Source organism: Delphinus delphis, chromosome 4 (assembly GCF_949987515.2).
Source record: "Delphinus delphis chromosome 4, mDelDel1.2, whole genome shotgun sequence".
NCBI classification, from domain to species: Eukaryota; Metazoa; Chordata; class Mammalia; order Artiodactyla; family Delphinidae; genus Delphinus; species Delphinus delphis.
The window spans coordinates 112,504,694-112,531,478 of NC_082686.1; the positions used below are offsets into that span (position 1 = coordinate 112,504,694).

At 48.4% G+C, this 26,785-nt stretch overlaps 1 protein-coding gene across 1 annotated transcript in view; it reads left to right on the forward strand.

Moving 5' to 3' along the window:
• The window catches only part of EPHB1 (EPH receptor B1), a 291,623-nt gene extending 265,362 nt beyond the window's left edge, over nt 1-26,261 (forward strand). Inside the window, exons 13-16 of the mRNA XM_060010164.1 lie at nt 12,558-12,707; nt 19,196-19,389; nt 21,266-21,421; nt 24,816-26,261. Coding sequence (XP_059866147.1) covers nt 12,558-12,707; nt 19,196-19,389; nt 21,266-21,421; nt 24,816-24,924 — 609 coding nt within the window. The 3' untranslated portion in view covers nt 24,925-26,261. The remainder of the gene's footprint in view (nt 1-12,557; nt 12,708-19,195; nt 19,390-21,265; nt 21,422-24,815) is intronic.
• The last annotated feature ends 524 nt before the right edge of the window (nt 26,262-26,785 follow it).

Below are 26,785 nucleotides of genomic sequence, written 5' to 3' on the forward strand. Positions count from 1 at the left end.
TGGGTTCCCAGGCCTTGGGAGACCATGGATCTGGTGGAAATGGGAATTATTTTGGAGGGGCTCACAGTTCACCAGCCCCAGATAAAATGGGTTCTGAACTCTCTGAAGAGAGAGTCTTAGACTTCAGCAGGGGATGCTTCCATGACTCTCACAATTCCAGAAAATTCTGGAACAGAGGCCTGGCAGTTCTAGACAGAGCTTCAAGGCTATGGTGAGATTAGGAAGGCCCTAGTGAGCGGGGCTGGTGATAACAGCCACTAAGTGCCACAGCAAAAAAGTCACGTTCAGGGTTGGAGGAGCAGACACTGATGGGTCTCTCCTTCCCACTGTGAAGAACCCAGCTGCCTTTGGGACCGCCATATGGTCAGCCCATCTCTGGGCTCCCATGGGCCCAAGCAGGTCAGGCAGGGAGGCAGACCAGGGGTTTAGACCCACCAAGTTGGGAGAAAGCTAAGTCTGGGAATGCAGGGGGATCTCCAGGAGTTGGTTTTTCTAAAGAATGGGAAAACAGCATAAATTCTAAAGTAGATCAGAAAATAGATTAGTCAAGAGAAGGAACAGATAAGATGCAAGCAGCAATGGCTAAAGTCTAAATCAAGCTGGGGTCCCAGTACACCCCAAGCAAGTTCTGTAGTGCAGGCCGAGGTAGGACAACAGAATCCGAGGCCAAAAGAATGAGAGTTTGGGAACAACCTTGGGCAGCTCAGCCCACGGTCCAGCCCCCGCCGTGCTCTCAATGCTACTCGTACAGCCTGTACCAGCTTTCACATCAGTGCCCTTGTCCAGGCTGTTCAGTGGCTCTTCAAAGCCTCTGCCACATGCCTCGTGGTGTCACCCAGCCCTGCATCCTTCTCTCCCAGCAGCTGGTTTGGCTTCCTCTTTCATCACAGCATCCCCGAGCTTTCGTGTGCTGCTCAGTAAGTGTTCGTGGAGTGAATTAAGAAATTAATTAATGAGTGACACACATATGCCTGGAGATCTGAGATACCAAGCAGGAGACTGGTCAGTGTTGACTAGAGCAGAAGCCTGTGTACCCAGGGAGAGAGATGGCTGTCCCAAGACAGCTGGGCTCTACACAGCGGGAAGAAGATACCCTTCAGTTCCTGCTCTTCCAGGCTGGACTTGACGCTTCCCCAGAGGCTCTTAGTGGCTGTTATCACTGGCCCCCCTCACCAGACTTACGCCTGTCATAACCCCCACTCCCTCTCCCCACATCTGGGGAGGACTGATCCCAGACCAGGCAGGGAGAAGGGACTCATTGGTCCAACTTGAAACGTCAGCCCATCTGAAGAAAGGGACCCAAAGAAGTCTCTAGAATGCTGTATTTTAAAATATTATGGTTTTATTTTTAAAAGCAATGCTTAAAAACATCAAAAGAAAAAGTATATTTAAAGTAAAAAGTGAAAAAGACTTTCCCTTCCCAATCCCCAGAAGTCAGTCATGAATAGTTTGGTGTGTTTCCTTCCCAGCTTGTGTGTGTGTGTGTGTGTGTGTGTGTGTGTGTGTGTACTTATATTTTTAATGGTCTCAAAAATGGTCTCAATATACATACCAATCCATTCATCACCTTGCTTTGTCACTTAACAATGCATCATGAACATGAACTTTTCCCCTCTTAGTACCTTACTTCCCGCCTTTGGAAACATTTTGCTGCTGCTCCTGTAGGTTTCTTAGATTCTTTCTCAGGCATCCTTTGTATGAATGAGCTGTAGAAACTATTTAACAAGCTCTCTTTTTAAACAAGCTCTCTTTGACAGCCATCTAGGTAGCTTCTGATGTATTATTTCAAACAATACTTCAGTGAATATTCTTAAGGAGATGCCTCTGCACACTTATATAGATAGTTCTATAAAATTAATTTCAAGAAAAAAATTACTGGGCCAAAGAATTTGCACATTTAAAAAAATTTAAAGTAACGTCAAACTTAAAGAAAAGTTCTAAGAATAATACAAACAATACCCACATAACCTTTGCCCAGATTCTTTACCTATTCTTATCATTTCACACCATTTCTTTGTTATTTGCCTGCTCCTGACCAATTTTTTTTTTTTTTCCTAAACTGTTGGAAGACACGCTACATGCATCATGGCTTTTATCCCCATAAGGTAACACATACTTCAGTGTGTATTTCTGTACTTCCTAAGAAAAAGGATATTCTCTTAATAACTGTAATAGTACAGTTGTCAACTTAATTTAATTTAACATGGATAAAATACTTTTTATCAAATCTACTGTCTGTATTCTAATACTGTTAACTGACCCCCAAAAGTCCTTTTTAGCACTTTTTCCTCCTAGTACAAGATCCAGTCCAGGATCAGATATTGCATTTCGTTGTCATGTTGTTAAAGCCTCTTTTAATCTGGAACATTTTCACAGCCTTGCTTTATTTTTTATGATATTGACATTGTTAAAGAATACTGCCCCTATTTGTAATAGTAGCTTCCTCTTTGGGGGTTTGTCTGATCTCTCCTCACGATTAGACCCAGGCTCTGCATCATGCATTACATAAATGATGGTGTGTGCTTCTCAGGGTACCACATCTAAGCACGTGATGTTCATTGGCTCCTCATGGTGATGTTAAGAACTGCATATTTTAAATTCTGGTAGGAAAAAAGTTCATTTCCCAAAACGTTTTTCCCCGTGTATACTCCTGCCACAGTTTGTGAGATTTCTGCACAACCCTATCCCTTTCCTTACGCAGGCACCACCACCAGTCTTCTCAACATATGCCCGGTCAGTACACTGTGCTTGTTAATGCTTTATTTTAAAAAGAAAGCAATACATTTTTTTTTTCTCATTTCATTTTGAGATACTCTTTAGTATTCTTATGCCTCAACAAAGGTTCCCAAAACATCAGAAATGCAGTAGACTCCCATGGTCTTTTGTAGCCCCAAACTCACTGGGACTTGGACAGTGTGAGTGTGATGACGGCACAGGCGGGATGGGACCCTTGGCTGAGAGTTTGGGGCTCCACACTCTGTAAAAGCAAAACAGAAACGAGTCTTTTTATCCCCCACTTTGGGAGAGAAAAGATGCCCCTGCCCTCCATATGCAGGGACATTTATCTCCATTTATGCTTCCATCTTCTTTCCTATTATCTGCTATGAGGAAAAGGAAGCATGGGATTGGGAGTTGAAGGATCGGTTTCAAGTGTCCCCTCCACTTTCTATCAGGTGTGGACTCATGGCCACCCTCCTCGCCTCCCCCGGTTCACATACCTGATGAGTAAGGGACTCAGGAGGAGCTGGCCTCCCCGAATGGTCTTTGGGGCTGGCCCTGCCCTCCCTGGCCTCCCTCACTGCCACCAGAGAGGACAGGCAGCCCGGGGAACAGGGCTCCTGCCGGGAGACAGGCGGAGCAGCCTCACTCACGCATCTCACACGCTGCCAGCATCAGCCAGCAGCACCTTGTATGCCCCTCTGAGATAATTAAGCATTATTATCCCTATTGGCAGGTGGAGACAGTGAGACAGTGGTTCAGTGACTTGGTTATAACTGCCGGGATTGTTTGAGGGAGAAGCCGTGCCAAGAAGGGAGTGCAGTTCAGGAAGCTAGAAGAACTTAAGCTATTTAATGTGACTGATGATTTTAAAATAGCTGCTGGAGGGTGGGGGCCGGAAGAGGGGCTAGAGGCATGGCCAGTGGACGTCGGGGAGGCACCAGAAATTACCCTGCGGACGAGGAATAGACCTAGTATACCTGAGAAAATGGGTTGCCACAGTCTGTCAGATGCTTACAGAAGAGGAGGGAAAACACTGAAGGCTTAGTCAGCTCTGTGAGGACAAGGAATAAACCCCTCAGCTTCCCGCAGAGCTGGACAGAGGTCCCCAGGATGGGCGTGTAGACAGAGCATCCACCCTACCGGCGCCCTCCCCTCACGGCTCAGCGTCTGGAGCGCTGCCGCGTTGCCCTAGGAGGTATAGCACTACCTCAGAGTGGCAGGAAGCCCCGAGTGTCTCCATACACAGAGGTGGGAATAGAATGGGAGAAGAGTGGGTGCCTGCCTGAGGGTCACAGGGGAGACACTTGGGACAAAGGTGGGGAAGCCATCACGGCCTGTTGACAGAGACAGGAGCCACAGAGACCTGGTGCCAGGTGTCACTAGTGAGGCAAACAGATGCACTAGAAAAGGAGAGGAGAACTGTGGTCTCTAAGGGCGAGGCAGACAGGCAGCAGTGAAGCTGTGGCGATGGCAGCTCCAGGGAAAAGCACAATTCCTTCCATGTTCAGAAAAGCAGCCAATACACCCTGGACCAGCCCGGGCGAGGAAGGGTAGAGAGCACGGTGACTGGCCACCCTCGTCCTCAAGCCTGACCATCCCGTTTGCTGGCCCTCCCCGCCAACCTGGCCATTCCGAGGTCACATAGAGGTTCACCCTCCCACCCCACCCTCTTGGGGCCCAGGCTTGGGGGTTGCACCAGGGGAGACTAAGCCCCATCATCCCTGCCAGTTACCACTGTGGAATTCCCCACACAGTGCCCTCCTCAGGGCAGAAGTGGTTTTGTTCTCTTTCCCTCTACTGACCCTGACCTTGCCCGGAGAGGCTTGTGGAATGAATGAAGGCAGCATGTGAATTTTTAGCCCTTGTCTCTCCACCCTTTCTTTTTAATTATAACCTCGAGAAATGCTGTGTGATAAAAAAAATATATAGTGAAATGCCCACATCTCAGCCATCGGGGGCTATTTTGGGGGTGGATAGTAAGAGACAGCTGTTTGCCCTGACAGTATAGTACAGAGAAACAACGTCTGTTTGGTTGAAGAACAGGGTTTTTTTATTATTTTTTTTTTCCAGCTGGGAAACGTCACCAAGTGGCCTTTCTGTTCTTCACACATGAAACACACACTATCATCCGCATATTTTTAGTTAATTTATGTCCAAATAGGCCTTTCTCTCGCTGCTGGAAAATGATGTTTGGGCTGCAATTACCTTTCCAGCATCTCACAGAAGGGTTTCAGCGCTCACAAAGCTCAGCGGAGAGGCAGCACGTACCCCACCGACTGTAAATCTCTCCATTTGTAGCTATTCAAATCACATATTTTATTACGAGTACAAAATACGTTGTGTCATTCATTTTGGAGGAGCAGCTAATGCTTCAAGAAAAGCTTTGAAAAACATTCTATTTAGAAACAATTTTGTCTGCAGCCAATGCATTGTGTCTTTTGGGGTTGTCTTTTCTCCCAGCCCTTTTCTCTGTTCTGTGTGCCACTTGCATGACAAATGAGATCATCTTCTCTCCAAAAGCTCACCTGTCCATGCAGCCGGTTTCCCACCTAAAGTTCTAATTCTCTGTATGTTGCATCATAATCCTTAGCATGGTAATAAATTACAGTGTCACCATCAAGATTGTGGCTTCTGGAAAGAAATAAGCAGCGGGGCCAGATGAACTCTCTCAGAAGATTGAGAGACTGTTTTCATGCAAATTCCTGGCATCCTGGGGAACTAGAAACAGCCTCTTTATTATATAGACTCAGTTGCAATCCAGCAGCCAGAAGCCATTTCCACTGGCTCTTAGAAGCCGGTAATGCTAGAGAAAGATAACCTTTTTGGCAGAAACTTCTTTTTCTTCTTGGCTGATACGGGTCTTATCTGGAAACATCACTTTGCTCATTAGGTTGGGCATAATGGGTCAGTGTACTTTCCAGAGTGCTTTTAAATAGAGACATTCATTCTAAAATACCTTCTTAATTTAACACTTAGAATCACGTTAGATCTCTGGGTCCAAAGCAGTGGACGGTGACTGGGGAGCAGTGGACGGTGACTGGGGAGCAGCGCACAGTGACTGCAGGGCAGGAGGAGTGCGTGTCCCATGGATGCACCCTAGGGCAGGGCCATCTGTGTCTGAACTGTCTACAGAGGGCTGCACAGAGCCAAGGCTGATCAGCCACATGGTCAGGATGGTCACCGCTTCAAGGGGGAGTGTTCAACCTGCCACTCCAGAGGGCCACTTGCTCTATGTGATGTGAACTTCACCCCAGTTCACCCTCCATTCCCCTTGAGTCATAGATACACTGGACAGAAACTTTGAGGAAGCCAGCTCATTGCCTTTTTCCCCATCATTTTAAGATCTTTTGCAGTTCAGCGCAGTAAGGCAAATACTTGCCAAATATAGGCTACTTATTCTCTCACCTGTAGCAGGCATCACTCATTAGTCATGGCAGCATTCCATGCTGAGCCCAGATGAAGCCTCAGAATCCTTCTCAACCCAGCCATTAACAACGACCAGAGTTGGTATATGAGATGAGACTTCACTCAGTCCATGACTTATGCTGGATTGATCTATGCCAGTGGTTCTTAAAGTATAGGAACCACACTGAGAATTTGTTAGAAATGTAAATTCTCAAAGCCAATCCCAGGACTAGTACATTTGAAAGTCCAGGTTAGGGCCCTTGTGATGTGTGTTTTAACAAGGCTTCCAGGAGAGTCTGATGCACACTCAAGTTTGAGAACCACTGCTGCAGGCCAGTGCTTGTGACTAATGACTGCTCATTAGAATCACCTGGAGCATGTTAAAACTTACCAACGCTTGAGCACCACTCCCAGAGATTCTGAAGAAATTAGAACACCCACTGGCATTAAATAATAATAATAATAATAACCTTCCCCAGAGTGATTCCCAATGGGTAACCAAGCTTGAGAAGCACACGCTAGTATTTATGGGTATGTCAGGAAAAGGGATATTGACATGGCCTTCAGCTACTGTTGTGCAATTAAGATAAAGCTCCCCAGGCCTGGAGTGGCCACCTGGGTCTGTGGACACTGCTGGTGGAGTGAGGGTGGTTCTCCCTCAGGCATGTCACGCCTCTCCAGTGAGTAGGGGTAGTGATGTGGCTCCAGCACTGCCTTCTGACTGTTGTCCCCGTTTCCACATCAGTGGAGATGCCAAGGATCTGTCCCTTGAAGCCCTCACCCCACAGCACTCACATTGCTCAGCAAAGGGCAGTCCTTCAAGGAGCAGACTGGCCGGGTCTGAGCAACAGCGCTGAGGAAGTATTACAGAGGACCCTGTGGTCCTCTGGGCTTCCACCTAAATGTTAGAGGTTTCCCTCACCCCCAATAGTAGCCCATGGTGGATCTGCCACCTGGGAATTTAACAACAGTATTTTTAAACTAGTGCCTGGTAAAATGGTGTATACTCAATGTATTCATTCCTAGGGCTGCTGTAACAAAGTACCACAAATTGGGTGACTTTAAGCAGCAGGATTTTTTTTTTCTCTCCCAGTTCTGGAGCCTAGAAGTCCAAAATCAAGGTGTTGCCTGGGTCGTATTCCCTCCAAAGTCTCCAGGGAGGAGTCTGGTCCCTGCCTCTCTCTCCTCGTTTCTGGTGGTTGCTGTTGCTATCAATCTTTGCAGTTGCTTGGCTTGTAGTTGCATCACTCCCACCACTGCCTCCATCTTCACTTGGTATTCTCTCCTACATCTCTGTGTTTTCACATGGCCTCCTTATAAGGACACCACTGGCTGGATTTAGGGACCACTCGAATCTGGTATGACCTCATCTTTTACTTTATGTTACCGATCAAAGGGCTTGCTGCCTGACACGCATAGAAGCCAATACCATGGAACCAGCCTTTGAGAAAAGAAAAGGCTTTATTGTGAGGTTGATCAGCAAGGAGACAGGAGGCAAGGCTCTCAAATCTGTCTCCCTGATCCAGGGTTGGGTCACAGTTCTTCAAATTAGGGGAGAATGGTTGGTAAACGGAAGCACTGGTGGGGCAGGTTTTGATTGGAGGGCTTTTGAACTTGGCCATTTATGGTAAGGTATGGTAAAGGGCCTTCAGCACCGGTCTTCATGGACAGCGCACCCTTAGTATCTGAAAGGGTTCCAGCATTCAGGTTCCAGTCATGTCCCAGTTCTTTGGTTCTGTGGGGTGGAGAAACTTCGGTTCCGGGTGTTATTTGAGATCGAAAAATTCTCCTCTGTGTATGCTTCAGCTGCACAAGTTGCAGTTTTGTTCTGTTGTCTCTGAAAAACAACTCAGTATGTTGCTAGAAACAGAATGGGGCCAGTTTGGGGCTGGTTCTTTGGTTACAGTTACATCCCCAAAGACCAGATTTCCAAATAAAGTCAGGAGTTTAAAAGTTGAACGTATCTTTGTTAGGGGTGGTGCATAAATCTACTCACAACACTCAATAAATTCTTGTTTAATGGTAACAATAATATACTGGGTGATTTACGTATATATAATGTTGGATCTTCACAACAACCCTAATATGTTTTATGTATTACAAACCTATTCAAGAGTGAGCATTGTGAAATTCAGGACCATTGTGTGATGATCTCGGTCATAAACCTATCACTCCAAGGGGATTCCTCATGAGGCACGATTCCAATGATTCCATGATCATGATACTCAATATGCATGAGTGTCTGGATTCCTGTTATATCCTTGCTGAGACTTCCTCTCACACATGATGGGGGAGAAAAGTACTGTAGCAACGCCCAGACACACAGAAGCATTACCCTTATGGGCATCTCTAGGATAAGTAACTAGCAAGGGAAATCAGTCCTATGCTCAGACTTTAGCCTGGAAAACTCCACAATTAGGTGGGTTCTAGAAACGAAAGCTACGAGCTGTGCCTAATGTCACTGTGGCAAGGCAGTGAGCTGTCTGGGTGGCACTGGAGATATCCTTCACTCCTTGAGAGTAGGGCTGAGTCTCGTCACTGCCAGGTTCCCAGCCGGGTGCCAGGCAGAGTGGGTGCTGCATAGATGCTTGTTGCAGGCTGGCTGAGGCTGAGGGACTAAAGTACCTCTATGCTGGAACCTTCTACCTGTTGGCGTCACTCCCGGTGGCAGGTGTAGATGTAAGTTATCAGCAGGTGCCCCTGCAGATGGCTAGGTTAAAATTCATCTGCTGCCAGACATCATCTCCTATTTTATCAAATCACACACACACAAAACACACACAAAACACACACACGATCTTTATAGTTTGTCTCATACCTGAATTAAGGCATGATTATCCTGAAGCAAACTTTTAGAGATGTTAAACTTTTGAAGAATTTCTGGGCAGCACAACCATTCAATGCCAAGCTTTACCTGGAAGGTCAGTGTAGGAAGTACACTGATAGCGGTGAGATGCCTCTCCCTCCACGCCTCTTCTCTCTCCCCCACATGCCAACAGTGCCCCCCTGATGCAGCTCTGGGGGAACCAGGTCCCTGCCGAATGCACACCTGCGACTTCAGCATCCCTGGGGGCATCGAGTCATCTGGTGCTTTGAGGAACCTCTGCAGGGGACAATGCTCTCTGCAAGCTCGGTGTTGTCCCCTCTTGCCCACGTGGGCACAGATTCCTTCCAGAGAGTCTCGCCTGTTCTCCATCCCCTGAGAATTCTTCCCTCATGCTTCTTCCCATCCAACAGAGCAAACCACTCCTTCCTTATGCTCCTTCCTCATGCCTGCATTGGTAATAACTGGGACCCTCAGAGAACTTTGCAGTCACAGGAATGCCTTGGCCTTGGACTTTCCAGTCCAGACTCCTCTTCAGGCAAGAAGACTTCCCTCACTAACAGAAGACCTGGTGGCTGCAACACTATTCCACTTCCTTTTCTCCTAGTCCCCTGCATGGAGCTGGTCACCATCATCTACATTAATAGATTTCCTTTCATGTCATTGAAGATAGGTTAAATAATCATCACCATAATTACCTCTGAGCATCAGAAGGCAACGCTGATGACATGATGTTTGAAAGGCTGAGAGGAAATTGAAAACTCCCAGAAGGAAAACACCCATCCCCATGCTCCCCTGGCTGCCTTGGAGGTCAGCGCCCCCTGCTCTCGTGGCAGAGGGCCGATGGTGACAAGCTGTCACCTGCCTGTCCGGCCACTCTTCTCAAAGCCTCTGCCACCTGCTGGGATGGGGGCGGGGTAGTGACAGGCCAAACTCCGTGTTCAGTGAGGCCCAACAGCGCAAGGTGGCAGGAGGGCTGAGGCGCGTCAGTGGGCCTGGCACTGCTACTTGACATGCAGGAGGGAGGGCTCAACAGCTGTCACTGGTGGCCCCTGGGGTCTGCTCCAGACTCGGGAGAGAGGATACCTTCAGACTCCCACATTTCCTCTTTGAAGTTCAGAAGAATCACACTTTCGTCTCCCCTCCCTCCTCTCTCTGACACAAACAGATGCATAAAAGATAAGCCCTAACTCTCTTTTACCCACAGACCTACACGGCCAAGTTTTCTCTCTGTCTCTCTGTCACACACACTGGTAAGTTCTCACTCACAGAGTCTCATTCCCTCTCTCTCCCTCTCTCTCTCTCTCTCTCTCTCTCTCACACACACACACACACACACACACACACACACTCACACTCACACTGCTCTCTCCTACCTCAAGTAACCCAGGTGTATTGAGAGACCAGAAACTGCTCCCCTCTGGGGGAGCCCCAGGCGCCCTCCAGGTGTGGCAATACCACCTCCCCTAATGGGACACACAGCATGGGGTCCCTGCGCTGTCAGACACCTGCCTCAGGTTGACAACTCCCTGTTCGCTGGCTGAGTTTTCTACCTCTCTTCCCAGCCATGGTACCGAGGAGATAAAGCCAGTAAATTCATTCATGTTTTGGGGAATGGTGAGAACAGAGCCTCCTGTTGCCTCACAGCCCAAGCCTGCCCTCCAGGCATTTGTCACGTTGCTGGCATTTGAGCTGAGAATGTCTCCCACCACAAAAGCCTGCCATCTCCTGGGGGAAATCAGGGCTGTCTTCTTGGCAGAAAGCTGGATGTGTGCCTGGGGAGGTCGGGGCCAGACAGCCTTTATTCCTCCCAGACCCCGGGTAGGAAACCAGGTAAAAATATACTTTGCAGTTTGCTCCTTTTTCTCTCACTTGTGCTCAGATTAACCACTTATACATTTTTTTTTTTTTTTTTTTTTTTTTGCGGTATGCGGGCCTCTCACTGTTGTGGCCTCTCCTGTTGCGGAGCACAGGCTCCGGACGCGCAGGCTCAGCGGCCATGGCTCAGGGACCCAGCCGCTCCGCGGCATGTGGGATCTTCCCAGACTGGGGCACGAACCCGTGTCCCCTGCATTGGCAGGCAGACTCTCAACCACTGCGCCACCAGGGAAGCCCTCCACTTATACATTTTTAAGGTATTTTTGCTAAAGTCCAACACATGTTTCTGGTGATTTGAACAGATCGTGGGAATGGTCAGTATAAAAATAACCTCCTTCAGCCGAGGCAGGAGGCAGATGAGAAGGGGGAGGAGATAGGGAGCTTCAGGTCTCATAGCCCAGGCATCGCAACGGGGCCATGGGAGTGAAGTCCAATATTTGGCCTGGAGAATTGAAAATGAGGACCATTTGCTCTAGAGAATGATGAACTCCACCCTCGTAAGTGGTATCAGTGCCCTACAGAGCTGCTCTGCTCTCTGCTCCCCTCTTTCCCCCGTGAGAGTTCCGTGCTCTAGCCATCCTGCATTGCTGGCAGTTACCATCTTCTCTGTTACCCCAGCATCTGCACAGGCTGCTCTCTGCCTGGACTTCCCTCCTCCCCACACTCTGCCTGATTAACTAGTTACCACGTGTATAGCGTGGACCCTCTATGCCAGGCCCTGCCCCAGCACTAGATGGAGCGTAATCCACTTATCCTCACGATGACCTGACTGTGTAAGTGTGATCACTACCCCCATTTTGGCAATGAGATACAGAGGCACAGAGAGGTTAGGTAACTTGCCCTAGGTCACACAGGTAGAAAGGGACAATACTGGTATCCACACCTGGCCAAAGGCTTCAGGAAACTGCCCTTCTGACTGCTCCTGTCCACCTTCCCTGACCCCTTCCTATGTTAGGGAGTTTCCTCTGGTTCTCAGAACACCCCGTATCTGCCTCGGCCTCACCCTCATCACTTTCCACCTTGTTAACAATATGTATTAAGTTTCTGTTTTCTTGTCTGCCTCCCCATGCTTGCCCAGCTTGAGGGCAGGGCCCCTGGCTGGCTCAGCCCTGGGACACCAGCTCCTCAGAAAGGGCCTGGCACAAAGCAGTGCTTCTTGCTTATTTGTTGACGGGGTGCATGGATGGATGGATGGATAGCAACGCCTTAGGTAAACAAAACAGGCCAAGTTCTGGCGGACAAACCAAGGGCCAAGCAGAGAGCCGAAGTGGAAACTCCCAGGGTGGGATCGGAGGGTAAAATGGAGAAACAAACCTAAGGGTGGCCCTTTAGAACAATGTGTCTGCAGCTCTGCATGTCGACCTGCACAGAAGGGCAGGGAGGAGAGCCAGCATCTATCCGCTCTGGGCCCGGTAAACCCAGTGCAGCTGGGGCTGCCTGCAGGCTACAGAGTGAGGAAAACCTGTCCCCCAGGGCTGGAGCACAAGGCAAGTGGGGCAGAGGGGCGGCGCAGCGTGATCTTGTAGTCAGGGGTGTCCCAGGAGGTATTACCAATCACTGCCTTCGTGTTTGCTTGTTTTGCTTCCTTCTGGCCCAAGTGTTGTGACTCATACATGCTGCGGGACAGCAGAGCATCACCTGCCTGTCACGGCACGGTGCCCACTTTATTCTCACGCACCTTCAGCTAGGAACCCTACGGTTGGGCTGACCAGGTTTCTCCTTCCCACAGGGAGGCAAGATCCCCGTGAGATGGACGGCTCCAGAGGCCATCGCCTACCGCAAGTTCACGTCTGCCAGCGACGTCTGGAGCTACGGGATTGTCATGTGGGAAGTCATGTCGTTTGGAGAGAGACCCTATTGGGATATGTCCAACCAAGATGTGAGTGTCAGTGGCACCTGGCTGCTACAACCCTTACCCCAGGGGTCCCACAGGCCATGGCATGCCAAGCCCACCTATCTGTTTTCTGCTTGGGGCCTCAGAACGTGAACGTGAGGTGTCCAGGGCAGGGGATATTGGATCCCCTTGGCACCAATATTTGAACTAATCAAAGAGCCCAGCATGACCCCAAAGCCTGTAAAGATGCCCAGGGCAATGCAGGAGACAATGGGCTGGTTCCGAATGGCCAGGAACCATGAATAGATCAGGCCCAAAGTGAATCAGGAAATTCTACCCCACTTCAGACCTCCATCATCACGTGTAAAGGAAGGGAAGCCGTGCTGGTGGGAGGGCGGGCCTGGCTTCCAGGCTGCTCTGCTCTGACAGATGTGCTGTGTTGAGCCAGCTGCAGCTTCTGTCTTGGACTCACACCTCTCCGCTTTAAAGAGAGGAATTAATCGTAAAAGCCCTTCTTTCCTGAGAATCCGCTCTTCTGGGAGTCTGTGTCACCTGTCAGTGAAGGAGGTGCTGAGTGAGAGTCCCAAGGCTGGTCAGCTTCAGATGGGCCTCAGGAGGGGACCTGTCTGAGTGGAGGTCAGCAACAACCTTCCAGGCCACTCACAAGGGACAGGGGGAAAGGAAAGGGCCATCTGAGATGCTTTAAGCAGAGGCATTTTGGGGAGGTGTTCCAGAGGGGACCCTTTGCTACATAATTACTAAAAGGTAGGAAGACTTTGAGGATGATTTGCTTTGGTAAGGTCCCAGTCAAAATCCTACCTGGATTCCCCCACTGCCTTGGACCCTGAGCTGTTCCCCAGGGCCACTCCTCCTTTGTGTTCTGAATACATGCCCTCCCCTTGGAGAGTCTGCAGTGTCAGTGTTACCTCTGTTCTCTGCTTGCTCTTCCCATCACCTCGGGGGACAGTTATTATCTTTCCCAACTTCCAAGCAAGAAGAGGCAGAGCTGGCCCAGTCCAGATGGGGAAACCAGCCACCCCATAAGCACCTACAGAGTGGGTAGGCTCTTCGTTACTCGTAAACCGGAGAAGTCTGCCCCCAGCCAGCCCTCTATCCAGACAGACGTTCCGAGCCATGGCTGTCGCTCATAAGGTTGAGAAAGGTGGCCATCTGGGAGTCCAGGAAACACTTTCCAATGAGCCAAAATGGGAGCTGGGTGCTGCCGTGAGAGTGGGTAGAGTGGCTTCAGCCCAGAGCAGGTGAAATGGCTGCGTCCTTAACCAGGTCCTGCTGCCGACCATGTGTGGCATCTAGGTCCTCTATTATCTCTGATTATCCATGCTTTGTCTCTGCTCCTGTAGCATGTCAAATCGGTAAGTGTTGGAATTGATGCCAAGGCTACTTTCATGAAATCAAGTGCACCCTGGTTTTGTCCATACTGTCAGCTAGATGAGTAATAAACGTTAGCCGGAAAACGCAGACCCATTTTGTCCTGCCCGGAGACTGTAATCCGATTAAGCTCAATTCAGCACGCATGGAACGGATTATGAAACTCTGACAGGCAAGATTTGACATTCAAGATATTCTCAGCAAATGCATTCACCTCTGCTGAAAACAAGTGAAGTTTCTGATATTAGACTTCCAGAATTCCCAAATCATTCATTCAACGAACACTCAGGGTATGCTAACTGTGACTAAGCATTGTGATTGTCGGCTCTGTTCTTGGGGGGGTTTATAGCCCAGTGGCACATACACAGGGCTGTGGGAACATTTTGGGGGGAGGTAAGGAAGGTTTCCAGATATTTGACACTTGAGCTGGGCCTCAAAGGGAATAAGGACATCTGCAAAGTAGCTGTTTATTCTAATTTTATTGTATTTCTCCAAAATAAAGCCTCTCAGCATTGTTCCAAGTACCATTCCACTCTCTGTGGAAGGCGGAGGGTGACTTTTGCCCATTCAGAAGGTATCTTCTGACCCAGCCTGGGAGAGAGGCAGGAGGGGCTCCCAGCAGCTCGGGCTGCAGCCCGACTCATCAGAAACCACTGAGGTGGTGGCAATAAAGGATTTTACAGATGACAATTGAAAGGCTTTACGAAAGAGAATTGCAGAGGCAAGTCAGAGTGCTGGTAATTGGGCTTCCGGAGCCCAGGAAGGTCTTTGAACATGTACAGAGTTTGTCAGCCAGAGAGAGAACTTGGAAGTTCTACGGCTTGGATCTGATTGACAGAGATAATGAGAGTGGCAGTGTCTGTGGGGAGAAGCTGTGGTTTTACTGAAACATCAGAGCTCATCTTAACCCCCTCTGCCCTGGATCCTCCACTGCTCTGAGCTCCTCCACTTTTCTCCCTCCGCATGGAAGGTCGAGGAAGCCCGCCCACCGCCCAACTTCACTAATGAAAAGTGCACGTCTGGGGGCAGCCAGGAGCCCCTCTGGGGACAGGAGAGCAAGGGGAGGGGCCCTGCTCCTTTCCCAGAGGAGCTCCAGCCCTGGTCCCCAGTCCAGACCACCTGTCCCTGGTCCCCACCTAATACCCGCACCTGCCATCTCGGGGTACAGGCGAGCAAAGGCAGCCCTCACCCCATCCCGTTGCTGCAGACCATTCAAAGCAAGTCAGCCCTGCTCCGTGACAGCTGCCGAGACTGGTTCTCGCTGCCACACTCGCCATCACCTTCTGTCTGGAGACGCCATCTGATCTCATTTCAATCTCCAGTCTTTTCAGCATCCATTTATCTCATCCTGTTGTGGACCAAGGAAAGGGGCCCAGGACTCGCTCTGATTTTTCTATTCTGCTCAGCAGGACCCCCTCTGCCCCCAAGCTTGGGCCATATCTTTCTTCACAATGCAGACGCAGTCACTGGCGTTTGGACTGAAAGTGGTTCTCCTGCCTCCTACCTGTTTTCTCCATACCTGCCAGTGAAGCAGGCATGACAGGGAGTGATCCCAAAGCCCCATTAGAGGACTACAATTCCTTTTTCAAAATAACGATGTTTTAATTCGATTGTAAGTTATATGTATTTGGAAAATTTAGAAAACACCCAGATCCTTAAAAAGAACAAAAATCTCCAAAGGCATAGTGCTTCAGAGAAAGACTTGACTAGATAAATATTACCCATACAGCAATTAATGACGTAGTACTTTTTCTTTGGAGTGGAGGGTAAAGCTTTTATTTTTTTCATATGTGCAAGAAGCGTCAATGCTCCCAGAGCATCTATTCGAGTAATAACAACAAAGTTATCTAGAAGAAATAGCAAATAGGAATTCCCTGGTGGTCCAGTGGTTAGGACTCTGTGCTTTCCGATTTTTCACTCCCAAGGGCATGGGTTCGATCCCTGGTCAGGAACTAACATCCCTCAAGCTGCGAGGCGGGGCCAAACGTTAAAAAAAAAAAAAAAAAAAGCAAATGGAATAAAGTCCCATTTGTAAACAAGAGCATGGGAAGGGGGCTCCTCTATCCTCTGTCCTGAAAGGTGAGATACAGAGAGGGAGGTGGCATTTACCAAGTCCCCACTACATGCTTGGTGCTTCCCAAACACCATCTTCCTGGACCTCCAGTTGGCCGGCAGCAGAACAGCAACCCTCTTTGAAGAGAAGACCTTCACTGTAATAGACGTGGCTGCAGTGACAGCCTCCATGTGATGATGGGATTCTTTCTACTCATATGTGTGGTGCTCAATGCTTATCACCTCACTGTGTCATTTAATCCTTCTCACACCCCCATCTGTGCAGTTTCAGGAAGTCAACTGACTCTCCCAAGTTTCTGGAGCTAATAAGAAATGGAACTAGGATCTGAACCCAGACCTCCAAGGTCTATGCCCCTGATGGCAATGCCACACCATCACTAACACAGTGCGTGGGGCTACACTCCTGTGGACCTGCAGGGAGGAGGAATCAGTGACTCTCTGATGTCCTCTTAAAAGGAAAGTCAGCACATCAAACAAACAGAGGAAGTACAGAAACACACGCCAGGATGGTGTTCCAAAAATTCCAACGAGGTGGCCTGCAGAAGAGCTGGGGGAAAAGCAGCTTAGTGGTGTCCAGTCGAAAGCTCACAGACGGAAGAGTCAGCATGTGCCTGGGTCCCCAGTCTCTCGATGCTCTGCCAGGAGTGCTCGGGTCAGCTGGTCACACCCCTGAGTTGCGCCCCCTTAGAGGGCTCCTTCCTCTTACGGGCAGATGGGAGAGTAATCTTGTTGGGGGGAACATTTGTGTTTGGGAATCTGGTCATCAAATAATTTGGGCAGCAATGCCAGTGGTTTAAGGGGAACAGGAGCTGCCCTACACTGGAAGACTTTGGGGGCCCCTAACCCCCAAAAGAAGTTGAATTTGGACACCAGCCCCTCCTGCTGGTCCCACCTAGCTTGTCCTTAGGCAGCCCAGAAAGAGCTCGTGGGGCCATTCAGTGGGTAATCCCACTTGTCCCCTTGGTGAGTGGGGACTCTGTGACAGGGCCCCTTAATCTGGCTGCTTGGAAGGAGCTGGAAAGGATGCCAGTTTTAAGCAAGGCTATTCATCCTCATGGATTACTTGGTTTAGCTCCATACCCCTGTTTCCTACCGTGAAGACATCAAATAGCTCCAAGGACTGTTCTCCAGGCTGAGATTCCTGTGGCATCCCCACAGAGCCTAGAAAGAGTGGGTTTCAAGGTATTCAAAACTTAAACTCAGGGACTTCCCTGGTGGTCCAGTGGGTAAGACTCCACGCTCCCAATGCAAGGGGCCCAGGTTCGATCCCTGGTCGGGGAACTAGATCCCACATGCATACTGCAACTAAGACTCGGCACAGATAAATAAATAAATAAATATTAAAAAGAAAAATTAAACTCAGATACCCCTGTGATTTTTTCCCAACCCTATCCCTTAGTAGCTTCGTGCCCTCAGGCAAATGACTTCCCTGTTTGTGCATTCATTTCCTCATGGGGAAAATAGGGCTAAAATGCCCTCCTCAGAGGATAACAGGTAATTTGACTGACAACAGTCTGGCTAAGATAAACATTTGTTAGTGGTATAAAATATTATTCAAAAGTGCATATTCCCAGTTGCTGTTTTTTAATAAAGTGGTCACATTGGTGTGGCTTGTATGCTTGTTTGGTTTTCTGCCACATCGAATAGAAGGAATAATACACCTTGATTATCTCTAATGACTTCAGGTTATTATATTATCTCATGCCCCGTCTCATGCCCTGTATCCTGTGCATAGAATTTGTAAAACTATAAACTGATTGAGAATGTTCACTTTCTGACCAATTTACAAAGTAAAAAAAAAAGAATAATCAGTTGAAATGAATCTGACATTTTTTAAAGTAGAGGCAAAAATACCTGAAAATCCCTGAACTCCAAATTATTCCCTATGTTGTTAAAGGTGCTTTAACTGTTTATATTAATGTAAAGTCAATGCCTAATTATTATAGAAAATAAACGTACAAAGAAACAAAAAGAAAAACACAAAGGGCATTCATGTTTCTGCCTGCCCAGAGGCAACCACCGTTAGTTCCATGATACAGATCCTTCCAAGGACTTTTCTATGCATGTGTGTAATTATTAGTTTTTGTTTTGTTTTGATTCTTGCTTTTTTACAAAAGCAAGCTTATACCATACCTGCTTTATACCATACCTGCACTTACGCAGCCTGCTGTTTTGCCTAATATTACAATGTGAGTATATTTCCATTTCAATAGGCACATTTTTGTAACATCTTAAGGTCTGCATTGTATTCCTGGCCTTCCATTGTGTTATAATAAATTACAGAGCAGGCATAATTGTTTTAAATGAATTAGAAATTAAGAAGTAAAGGGTGAAAAACACAACAATCTGAAGAACAGAAAAAGGACTTAAAGATCCTAAAATCTTTGCAAAACTGTCCCCTGGAGTCTGCGAAAATTAACAAAACCTGATTGGAGATATTCATGTTGGATCACCTTGTTATTTCCACTGTTGTCATTGTACCGAACCAATTTGTTTAACTAGATTATCTTCTACCCAATTCCTGTCGCTGCCTCATGAAGGTTAAGGCAGAAGGTGCCTAGGAAGCATCTAGAGGGTCCCTGGCATGGAGTAGGCCCTCCATCAAATTGTGATCCCTTCTCCCACTTTCTTTTCCCGTAGCAGTGAAAGGATGAGGTCACGATGGGCTTTGGTGGGTGTCCTTTGCAAATAGTTGGCACGTTTCCCATGTGCCATTGTTTCATCTGCCCTGGTGCCACCAGCTGTCAATAAGGCAGAATTGGGCCTGACGTCCTCTCAGGGAGAAGCTCAAACCATTCTTCAGTAAACATTTACAGCCATCTAGTGCGTGTCAGGCCCTGTGCCAGGTGCTGGGGACACAAAGGCACAAGAAGAGGTGGGCCCTGCTTTCTGGGAACTCACAGTGTAGGGGGAAAAGCCAAGTACATGTAAAATCTCTTACTGCGGGAGGTATAGGAGCACAGAAGGCGGGGCACCTGGGGTAAGGAGGCTCCATCCTCGGAAGCTAATTTGTGAATGACTGGCTGGTGGCTCATCCCCAATCACACCTGTTCCCATGTGTGTCACTGCAGGTCATCAATGCCATTGAGCAGGACTACAGGCTGCCCCCACCCATGGACTGCCCAGCTGCTCTACACCAGCTCATGCTGGACTGCTGGCAAAAAGACCGTAACAGCCGGCCCCGATTTGCAGAGATTGTCAACACCCTGGACAAGATGATCCGGAACCCAGCAAGTCTCAAGACTGTGGCAACCATCACCGCCGTGTGAGTCTAGTGGAGCCGGGTGGCTCCTAGGGGTGAGTGGTCTCACAGTCAGGCAGGGCCCAGAGCGAGGCTCCTAGCCTTCAGTCTACTGAGAGCAAGGGGGAGACAGCTGAGCTTATCCACGGATGGAAGAAGTTCCAACACTCTTCCCTTCCTTTTTCTCTTCCATCTCTCTGAAATATCCCCTGCCTCCAGCATGGGCTGTAGACAGATGAAAAGATAACATATCTGTATCTCTACCTTCCATTGGCCTCAGATGGGCTGGGCACTGGGCTCTGTAGTAGTTGAGTGTATCTGGTCTGACTGGTATGAGACCCCACTTGTGGGCAATCCTGTTTCAGGAAGGCACCCTTTCTGTTAACCACACCAGCGCATGAGGCAGGTGGAGCTGCAGACTTGGAACCTTGGCCAACCTATTAACAGGTAAAGGCCCTGACTGATGTGGGACAAAGAAATTCAGAGCAGTTGGATTTGTTATAAGCAAATGCACAGAACTGTCAGCTGTCAGCCACAGTCAGCTGTACATCACTCCTTTACATTTGCAGAGTGAACTCATTTGTTAATTCATCCTTTCGACCAGAGTTTATTGGGTGCTTATGTGCTAAGCACTGTGCCCTTGCTGACTGTATAGAATAAGCAAGATAGACATGCCCTCATGGAGCTTAGAATCATTTAGGAGCAGCGAACATTAATCAGATGATTGCCCAAAGAAATACAAACTGAGACTTCACTGGCCAGTGCGGCAGGGAAGTGCCTGATGCTTGGAGAGCATACACCTTGGTCTGGCGTCAGGGAGGCGACCCTGATGCCTGTTATTTTGGTTGCGAGCTGAGGAGGGAGGGTACGTTAACTGAATGAAAGGAAGATGGGAGTAGAGAGTCAGGGTTCCAGATCAAGGGTACAGCATGTGCAGAGGCCCGAGTGTGCGAAGGACAGGGCCAGCGTGTTGGGAGTGCAGTTTGTGGGGGGACCAGGTGGGGACTGGGGCTGGTGAGGTGGGCGAGAGACAGACACTCAGAGCCTTTAGGCCCTGCTAAGACTTCCGAGCTTGGTTTTCAGAGCAATGATCACCCACTGAAGGGTTTGACATGAATCAGGTCAGGAGTTGGGTTATTGTCAGGATCACATCTCCATATTTTAAAGAGCACCAGGCTATAACATGGACCTGTTGTTGAGGGGACCATGAAGACAGAGTTGGTAGGAGGACATGGCAGTAGTAACCATGGTAGAGAAGAGAGCATCTTAAGTCAGGCTAATGGTGTGGAAAGAAACGTTGAGTTTGAGAGATTTTGAAGGTCAAATCTTTATGACTTGGTGAAGGGTTGGGCATGGGTGCTGAAAGTGAGGGCGATGTGAAGATGGTACCCTGATTTCTGGACTGGGTACCTGGGGTGGGGGGTTCTGCTTTGAGAACATGCCCGAGAAGGTCAGTGGTGGGCTGCTCTGTTCCATTTCTTTCAGTTAGCTGAGGACGGAACCCGGAGGAAAAAATGTTACCGATAGATTTGGAGAGGTTGCAGTGAACTTTATATATTTGTTAAAGGAGCATATCTTTGGTTGGTGAAGCTCTTAGATTTCAGTTTACAAAGGAGTTGTGGTCCTTCTCTTCCTTTCAGACTGCCTGCTGTGCCAGTCTGCCCGTCTGGGCTGACCGGCATGGGACAGAGCCCAGAGCCAGGGGGACTGGCCACCTGGCCTTGAGAAACCATGCAAGCTCAGGATTGTGTAGGGAAGGAAGGGTCAGCCTGGGTTTCCTGCATAATCCTCATCCCACCAGGGGTGCTGAACCTCCATGAAGTCTGCCGTCCGCCCAGAGTGTGCCTCTGCCCATGCGCCCCTGCAGCTGTGGGGTCACCTACTCCCCTCTGTCTTCCAGGCCTTCTCAGCCCCTGCTCGACCGTTCCATCCCAGACTTCACTGCCTTTACCACCGTGGATGACTGGCTCAGTGCCATCAAAATGGTCCAGTACAGGGACAGCTTCCTCACCGCCGGCTTCACCTCCCTCCAGCTGGTCACCCAGATGACGTCGGAGTGAGTGACGGGAATCACCTCTGTCCGGCCCATGGGTGGGGTCAAGGCTCCCTGCCTGCAATCACCCGTGGTGCAAGTCATGCCTTCTGGCCTCATCCTCAGGGCTCCACCTCAGCGCAGAATCGGACCTGGTGGGGAAGCGCCTTGGGAAGACGGAGGGCTGGGGTGGGGAGGCCCAGATCTATTCTGGGTCCCAAATGAGAGTTCTTCAAAGTCACAGCCATATGTCATTTGCCTAATCACTGAGAGTCTCTCCTCTGTTTAAGTTTTTAAACTCAGCCCATCAAAGAGAGCATCCAGCTGGAAAGAACACAGCCAGCCAGCACTTTAAACAGCATAGCAGGAAGAGGCAGAGCCTGATTCAGCAGCAATCTCCGATGTACTGGGAGCCTGTCTTCGTGCTTAGACAGCGCTTGTAAATAAGCCGACGTTTCCATCCCCCACTAGTTATTTTCTAGGCTGCAACCCCCATAAGAGTGTGGAAGAATACAAAAACTAAAATTATTCAAATCAGATGAGAGCCAGAAAGGGTCTTAAAGGCCCACGTAGTCCATCATTTCCCCAAGAATGTTCTGAGCGGTACCCGCTCTGGGAAATGTTAATAGGTTCTCCTTGGAAAAAAGGTCCCATGGTCAAATAAATTTGGGAAATACTGAGCACTTTAGCACTCTCTTGGAGAGTCACTCCACACATTAGCATTGTAAAGGCCGTAAGAAATCCCGAAGTAAAGAAACCCACATAAAATTATTAAATACCATGGAAGCGTATTTCAGAGGGGTGGGGTTTTCTGGGCCTGCATTTTGGGAAATCTCTATTTAGTTCCACCCCTTCTATTCAGCGATTCAGAAAGGAGGTGATGTTAGTGCCTGAAGACTCGGCCATCAGGAGTGACAAAGCGGGAACAGAAGCCTGCTTTCCTGACTGCCGGGTCCATATGTTCCAGCCTGTCCATCCAGGGCCACATGGGGCCATACTTGGCTATACACACCCTGGAGTCACCTGGGCGTCTTTAACTACTGATGTCTGATTCCTACACCCAATGTAGATCTTCTGATTCATTTGGTACATGGTGAGACCTGGGCATCAGGATGTTAAAACTCCCCAGGTGATTCTAATGTGCAGCAAAGCTTGGGAACCACTGGATAGAGTGGGCAAGTCGAATTTTGAATACATACACACACACGCACACGCACACGCACGCACACACACACACACAGAGCAGGGACCTTACCAGCTGCCCAGCTGTGACGTGTACTAACGGCACCAGGGTTGGTAGCCTATGACACACATTTTCCCTGACAGAGGATAAATCAGTCCGCCAGGCAGTTGACAAACACTTATTGATCACCTGTTCTGTGTCAGGTTCAGTGCTGGGTGCTGGGATTCCCTGCTGGGGCAGGCCAGTTGCTGAGTCCCAGGGGAGAGGCGGGGGTCATCCATCCTGAGTAGTTGAGCCCCAGGGGGATGGCTTATTGAAAGTCAGCCTTCCAACCCAGATTCCGGCTCTGCAGTCAGTCTTCATAGAGTCCAGCTTCATGTCTCTCAAGTTTATTCTTGCCTGAAATGATGGAACCTCCAGTTTCTCCCAGGAAATGACTTGGATGTGCCTCTAGCCTTGGATCCACTCAACACCAGAATTCACTTTTTCAAACCTGAGTTCATTTCCTGGTGATGCCTAAAAACGTCCTTACCATTATGAGTTATCGTCAGACACCAAAAATAAACACTAACCCCTTCCCAGTGGAGAACCAGCTTTCCCAGCCCACAGAGCTGAAAAGCATGCCGGGGCTCAGGGGCAGAGTGGGCGTCCATGAAGGCAGGGCTGCGCCTGCTTTCCCACTGTCATGGGGCTGCGTACGGGGACCATCATCACCCGATCCCCCACAAACTGAAGGAGTCAAATGGAGTAATTCCCTCAGTCTGGGAATAGCCACATGAAAAAGAGCTAGAGGAAAAATAAAAGGAAAGTGAAACTGAAAAGTAAGGGATTTACTTCAAAGTAAAAAATGTCCACACACTATTGGAGCACTCTCGTTTGCTACTTGAGAGAAAAAAGGCAGGAAAAGAATATGTGTACGTAAATAAAGTAGATTGAGGGACCATTTGTGAATTCAAAATCCAAGCATACCTCTCAAACTTGTGTGCTGAAAAGACGTGGGCAATTTGACAATCTAGACCAGTGACAGCCCTCGGGGGACTGAGAGCCAGCTGAAAGGAGGGGTCAGGAGAGCGCAGGCATTGTGGACGGGGGCCCAGCACAGGGGCCTCCTCATACACCTTGTGCACAGTGCACAGAGCGATCTGCTCGGCTGCGGCAGGGGGGGTCCTCAGGGAATACAGTCAGGACGTTAGAAGAATTCTGAGAGCAGCCCTGCAGGGTGGCTGAGAGCCAGGCCATCCTGAATTTGAAGCCCAGCTCCTCCACTGCTTACCTGCTATGTGATCTTGAGCATGTTACTTAACTTCTCTGAGCCCTACTCTAGAAAGGGGCAAATAATAATAGTGCCCACCTCTTGGTTTGTGCTAAGAGGTAAGTGGAATAGTACATACAAGGCAACTGGCCTATTGTCTGCCTGCAGGACACACATGAGAAATGATGGCTGGTAAATTATTATCATTGACTCTGAGTGGTTTGACAGTTTTTATGAAATGCTTCCATAGGTATAAATAAGTTAGTATATGGCACATGGGAAGCACTCAAGTACTGTAATATTATTAACTAAAAAAAGATGTATGGGTCTCCCCAAAGACAAGTATAAGCCATGAACTTGTTCATATTAAGATTCACAGTTCAGAGATGAATCCAGTGCAAATCCCTACCCTAAACATCTTCCTTGGATTCCTGCTCGGGCAGATATTTGAAAGTTATTTTGAGATCACCCTTCTTAAAAATTCATGACGTTAAAATTCAAACAGAGGCAGAAAATGGAAACTCAGGGGAAAACATCAGAAAACCAGGCAAGCCTCACATCTTTTCAATCACAGTGGGCGATCACTAATTTAGGCAGAAACCTCACAGAATAACTGAAGCCCCATACAGTGTGTGCTTGCATTGTTAAAAAAAAAATAGCAGAGGAAAGTTCTAGCCCACCTAGGGTCATGGACACAAGGAAGGGCTGCTCCAGAACCCGCAGGCAAGCAACAAGGCACAGCACTTCCAGGGTCATCTAAGTTGGAGGGGGCATTGGAGGTGGGGGCCACTGCTTGGAGGAAGTGAGATAGAGCAAGAGAATATCTAGTTAGGTGTTTTTCAGACTCGGGTAAACTTGGGCTCATTAGAGTTTAAACACTTTTATTTGCCTACCCCACTATTATCAGGAGCTTGCCTTCTGTGACGAGTTTTGATCTGTGAAAAGCACTAACGTGCCTTCTTTTGTGGCTCTTTCCCACCTAGAGACCTCCTGAGAATAGGCGTCACCTTGGCAGGTCATCAGAAGAAGATCCTGAACAGCATCCTGTCTATGAGGGTCCAGATGAGTCAATCACCAACGGCAATGGCATGAGAACTCTCGTTTTCTGTGGGGAGGAGAGGAAGGAAAAGGACCAGGCTCGGGGGGGAACCAGAGGTTGACCACTGTGGAATGTCCTGGAGAGACTGGCTTTTCAGCTGAGAAATGCATTCTCATCAACGAAGAATAAACTGGACCTATTCCTAATAGGCAACCTTCATTTCTCAGTGACAGACGCAGGTTTAAGATGACGTGGGAAACCAAATATGTAAGAATAAAAATACACAAAGGTGACGTTTGACGGAAGTGAAGACAAAACAATATGTGTCTGGGGCACCAAGCGTGAACACAGCTCCCACCCTGGGTGGGCTGGAGTCATCCATCTACAAGAAGAAAGGGAAGGAGGTAGAGGGAAGAAACAGAAGCAATTTCCCATTTTCTTCCTCACCAATGACATTCTTTTCTTTTCTCCTTTTGTCCTCCTCCCTGAGTCCTCACCCTCCCCCCACATCCATCTCCCTTTGCTCATGACTCGTGTAGGGAAGTTTCTTCAAACAAACCCCAGCTCCTGAGTCTCCAGATGTTCTGTCAGTTGCCAAAGGACCTTGCTGACCACTGCATGGGGAATCCAACCAATTCAATTAATGTCTTCATATTGAAGAAGAGATGTACCTTCAATTGAAACCTTGTTTTTCTTTTGTTTGCATTTTCTGCAAAAAGGAAAAAAGAAACCACAAATTGGAAAAAGAAAAAAAAAAAGAAAAACCTGTTTCCGTGTTCAAGGGCACGCCTATGTATGTCTGTGTTATAAAATGACCACTTGTTCGTAACAGATGCAAACAAGAAAGAACTGGGAAGTCTTCGACCCTGGAAGATCCAAAGGGGCCAGGGCATGCTGTTGGTCTGGTTTTCTGATTGGCTCCATTGGCCTATTGGCTCAATGAGGAGACAGGGTAGGGAGAAAAATAAAATGAAAAGGGGGAAAAAAACTCCAGAGGGCTTGCAAATTCAGACAGGAAACAGGTGAGTGGGTTTGAATTGGATGCAGTGTGGGACATTCGAGAATGAGACTGACTGATTCACTATTCTTGGTGACATCTGAAGAGAAGGAGAAGGAAGGTGTTTCTGGAGAATGTTCTTCCACATCCCTGGAATCTACAATTCAAGATGGCGAGGGCAAGTCCTTCTTCCCTCGTCTGGGGACTGGCTTAAGCTGTGTGACATCCGAGGAATGTTTCAGATGTGTCTGTGTTTCTCTGTATTCCTTCCTGTACCACAGTGTTCAATTCACTTTTGTAAATTCCACCTAACATTTAAATATTTTTAATTTCTCCTTCTACCTTAATCTCCTTGCTAATTTTATCTGTCTAATTAAAATGAGCAGAAGCATGTCTGGGTTTACATAGAATGGTGTCGGAGTGTGTGTTCCCAGACGCCACATTGTAGGAGAATCCTTTATAACTGCCCTTCTTCCCCTAATAGGGGAGGGAGGGAGGGAAACACAGACTGGACCCAGGGACTCCCGAGAAGCAGAGTTTGTGAGAATCACTCTCACGGGAGTGACCCAAAGGAAGAACTAAATAAATAGGAGGCTCTGAAGCCTCAAATATGCAGCGTGAGAAGTCACTGGCAAATAAACATAAACAATCACCGATAACGCACGATCTGCCCTGAGCTCGGTTTACACACTGCATTTGAGAAGTTCACATCCAGGCCAAATCTGTAAAAGCCACTGAAGACTATTCCAGACTGCTTCCTTGTGGGGTCCGTGAATGTACAGTTACGGGGGGTGGGGGGATGCGGCAGCGAAAGAAACTAGGTTTCCCACGTAGCTTGTTTCAAACATATTTAAGGTGAGATGAGCCTTTTTCCCTATTCCGAGGTAACTTTGTACTTGGAGAGATCCTTACCTTCT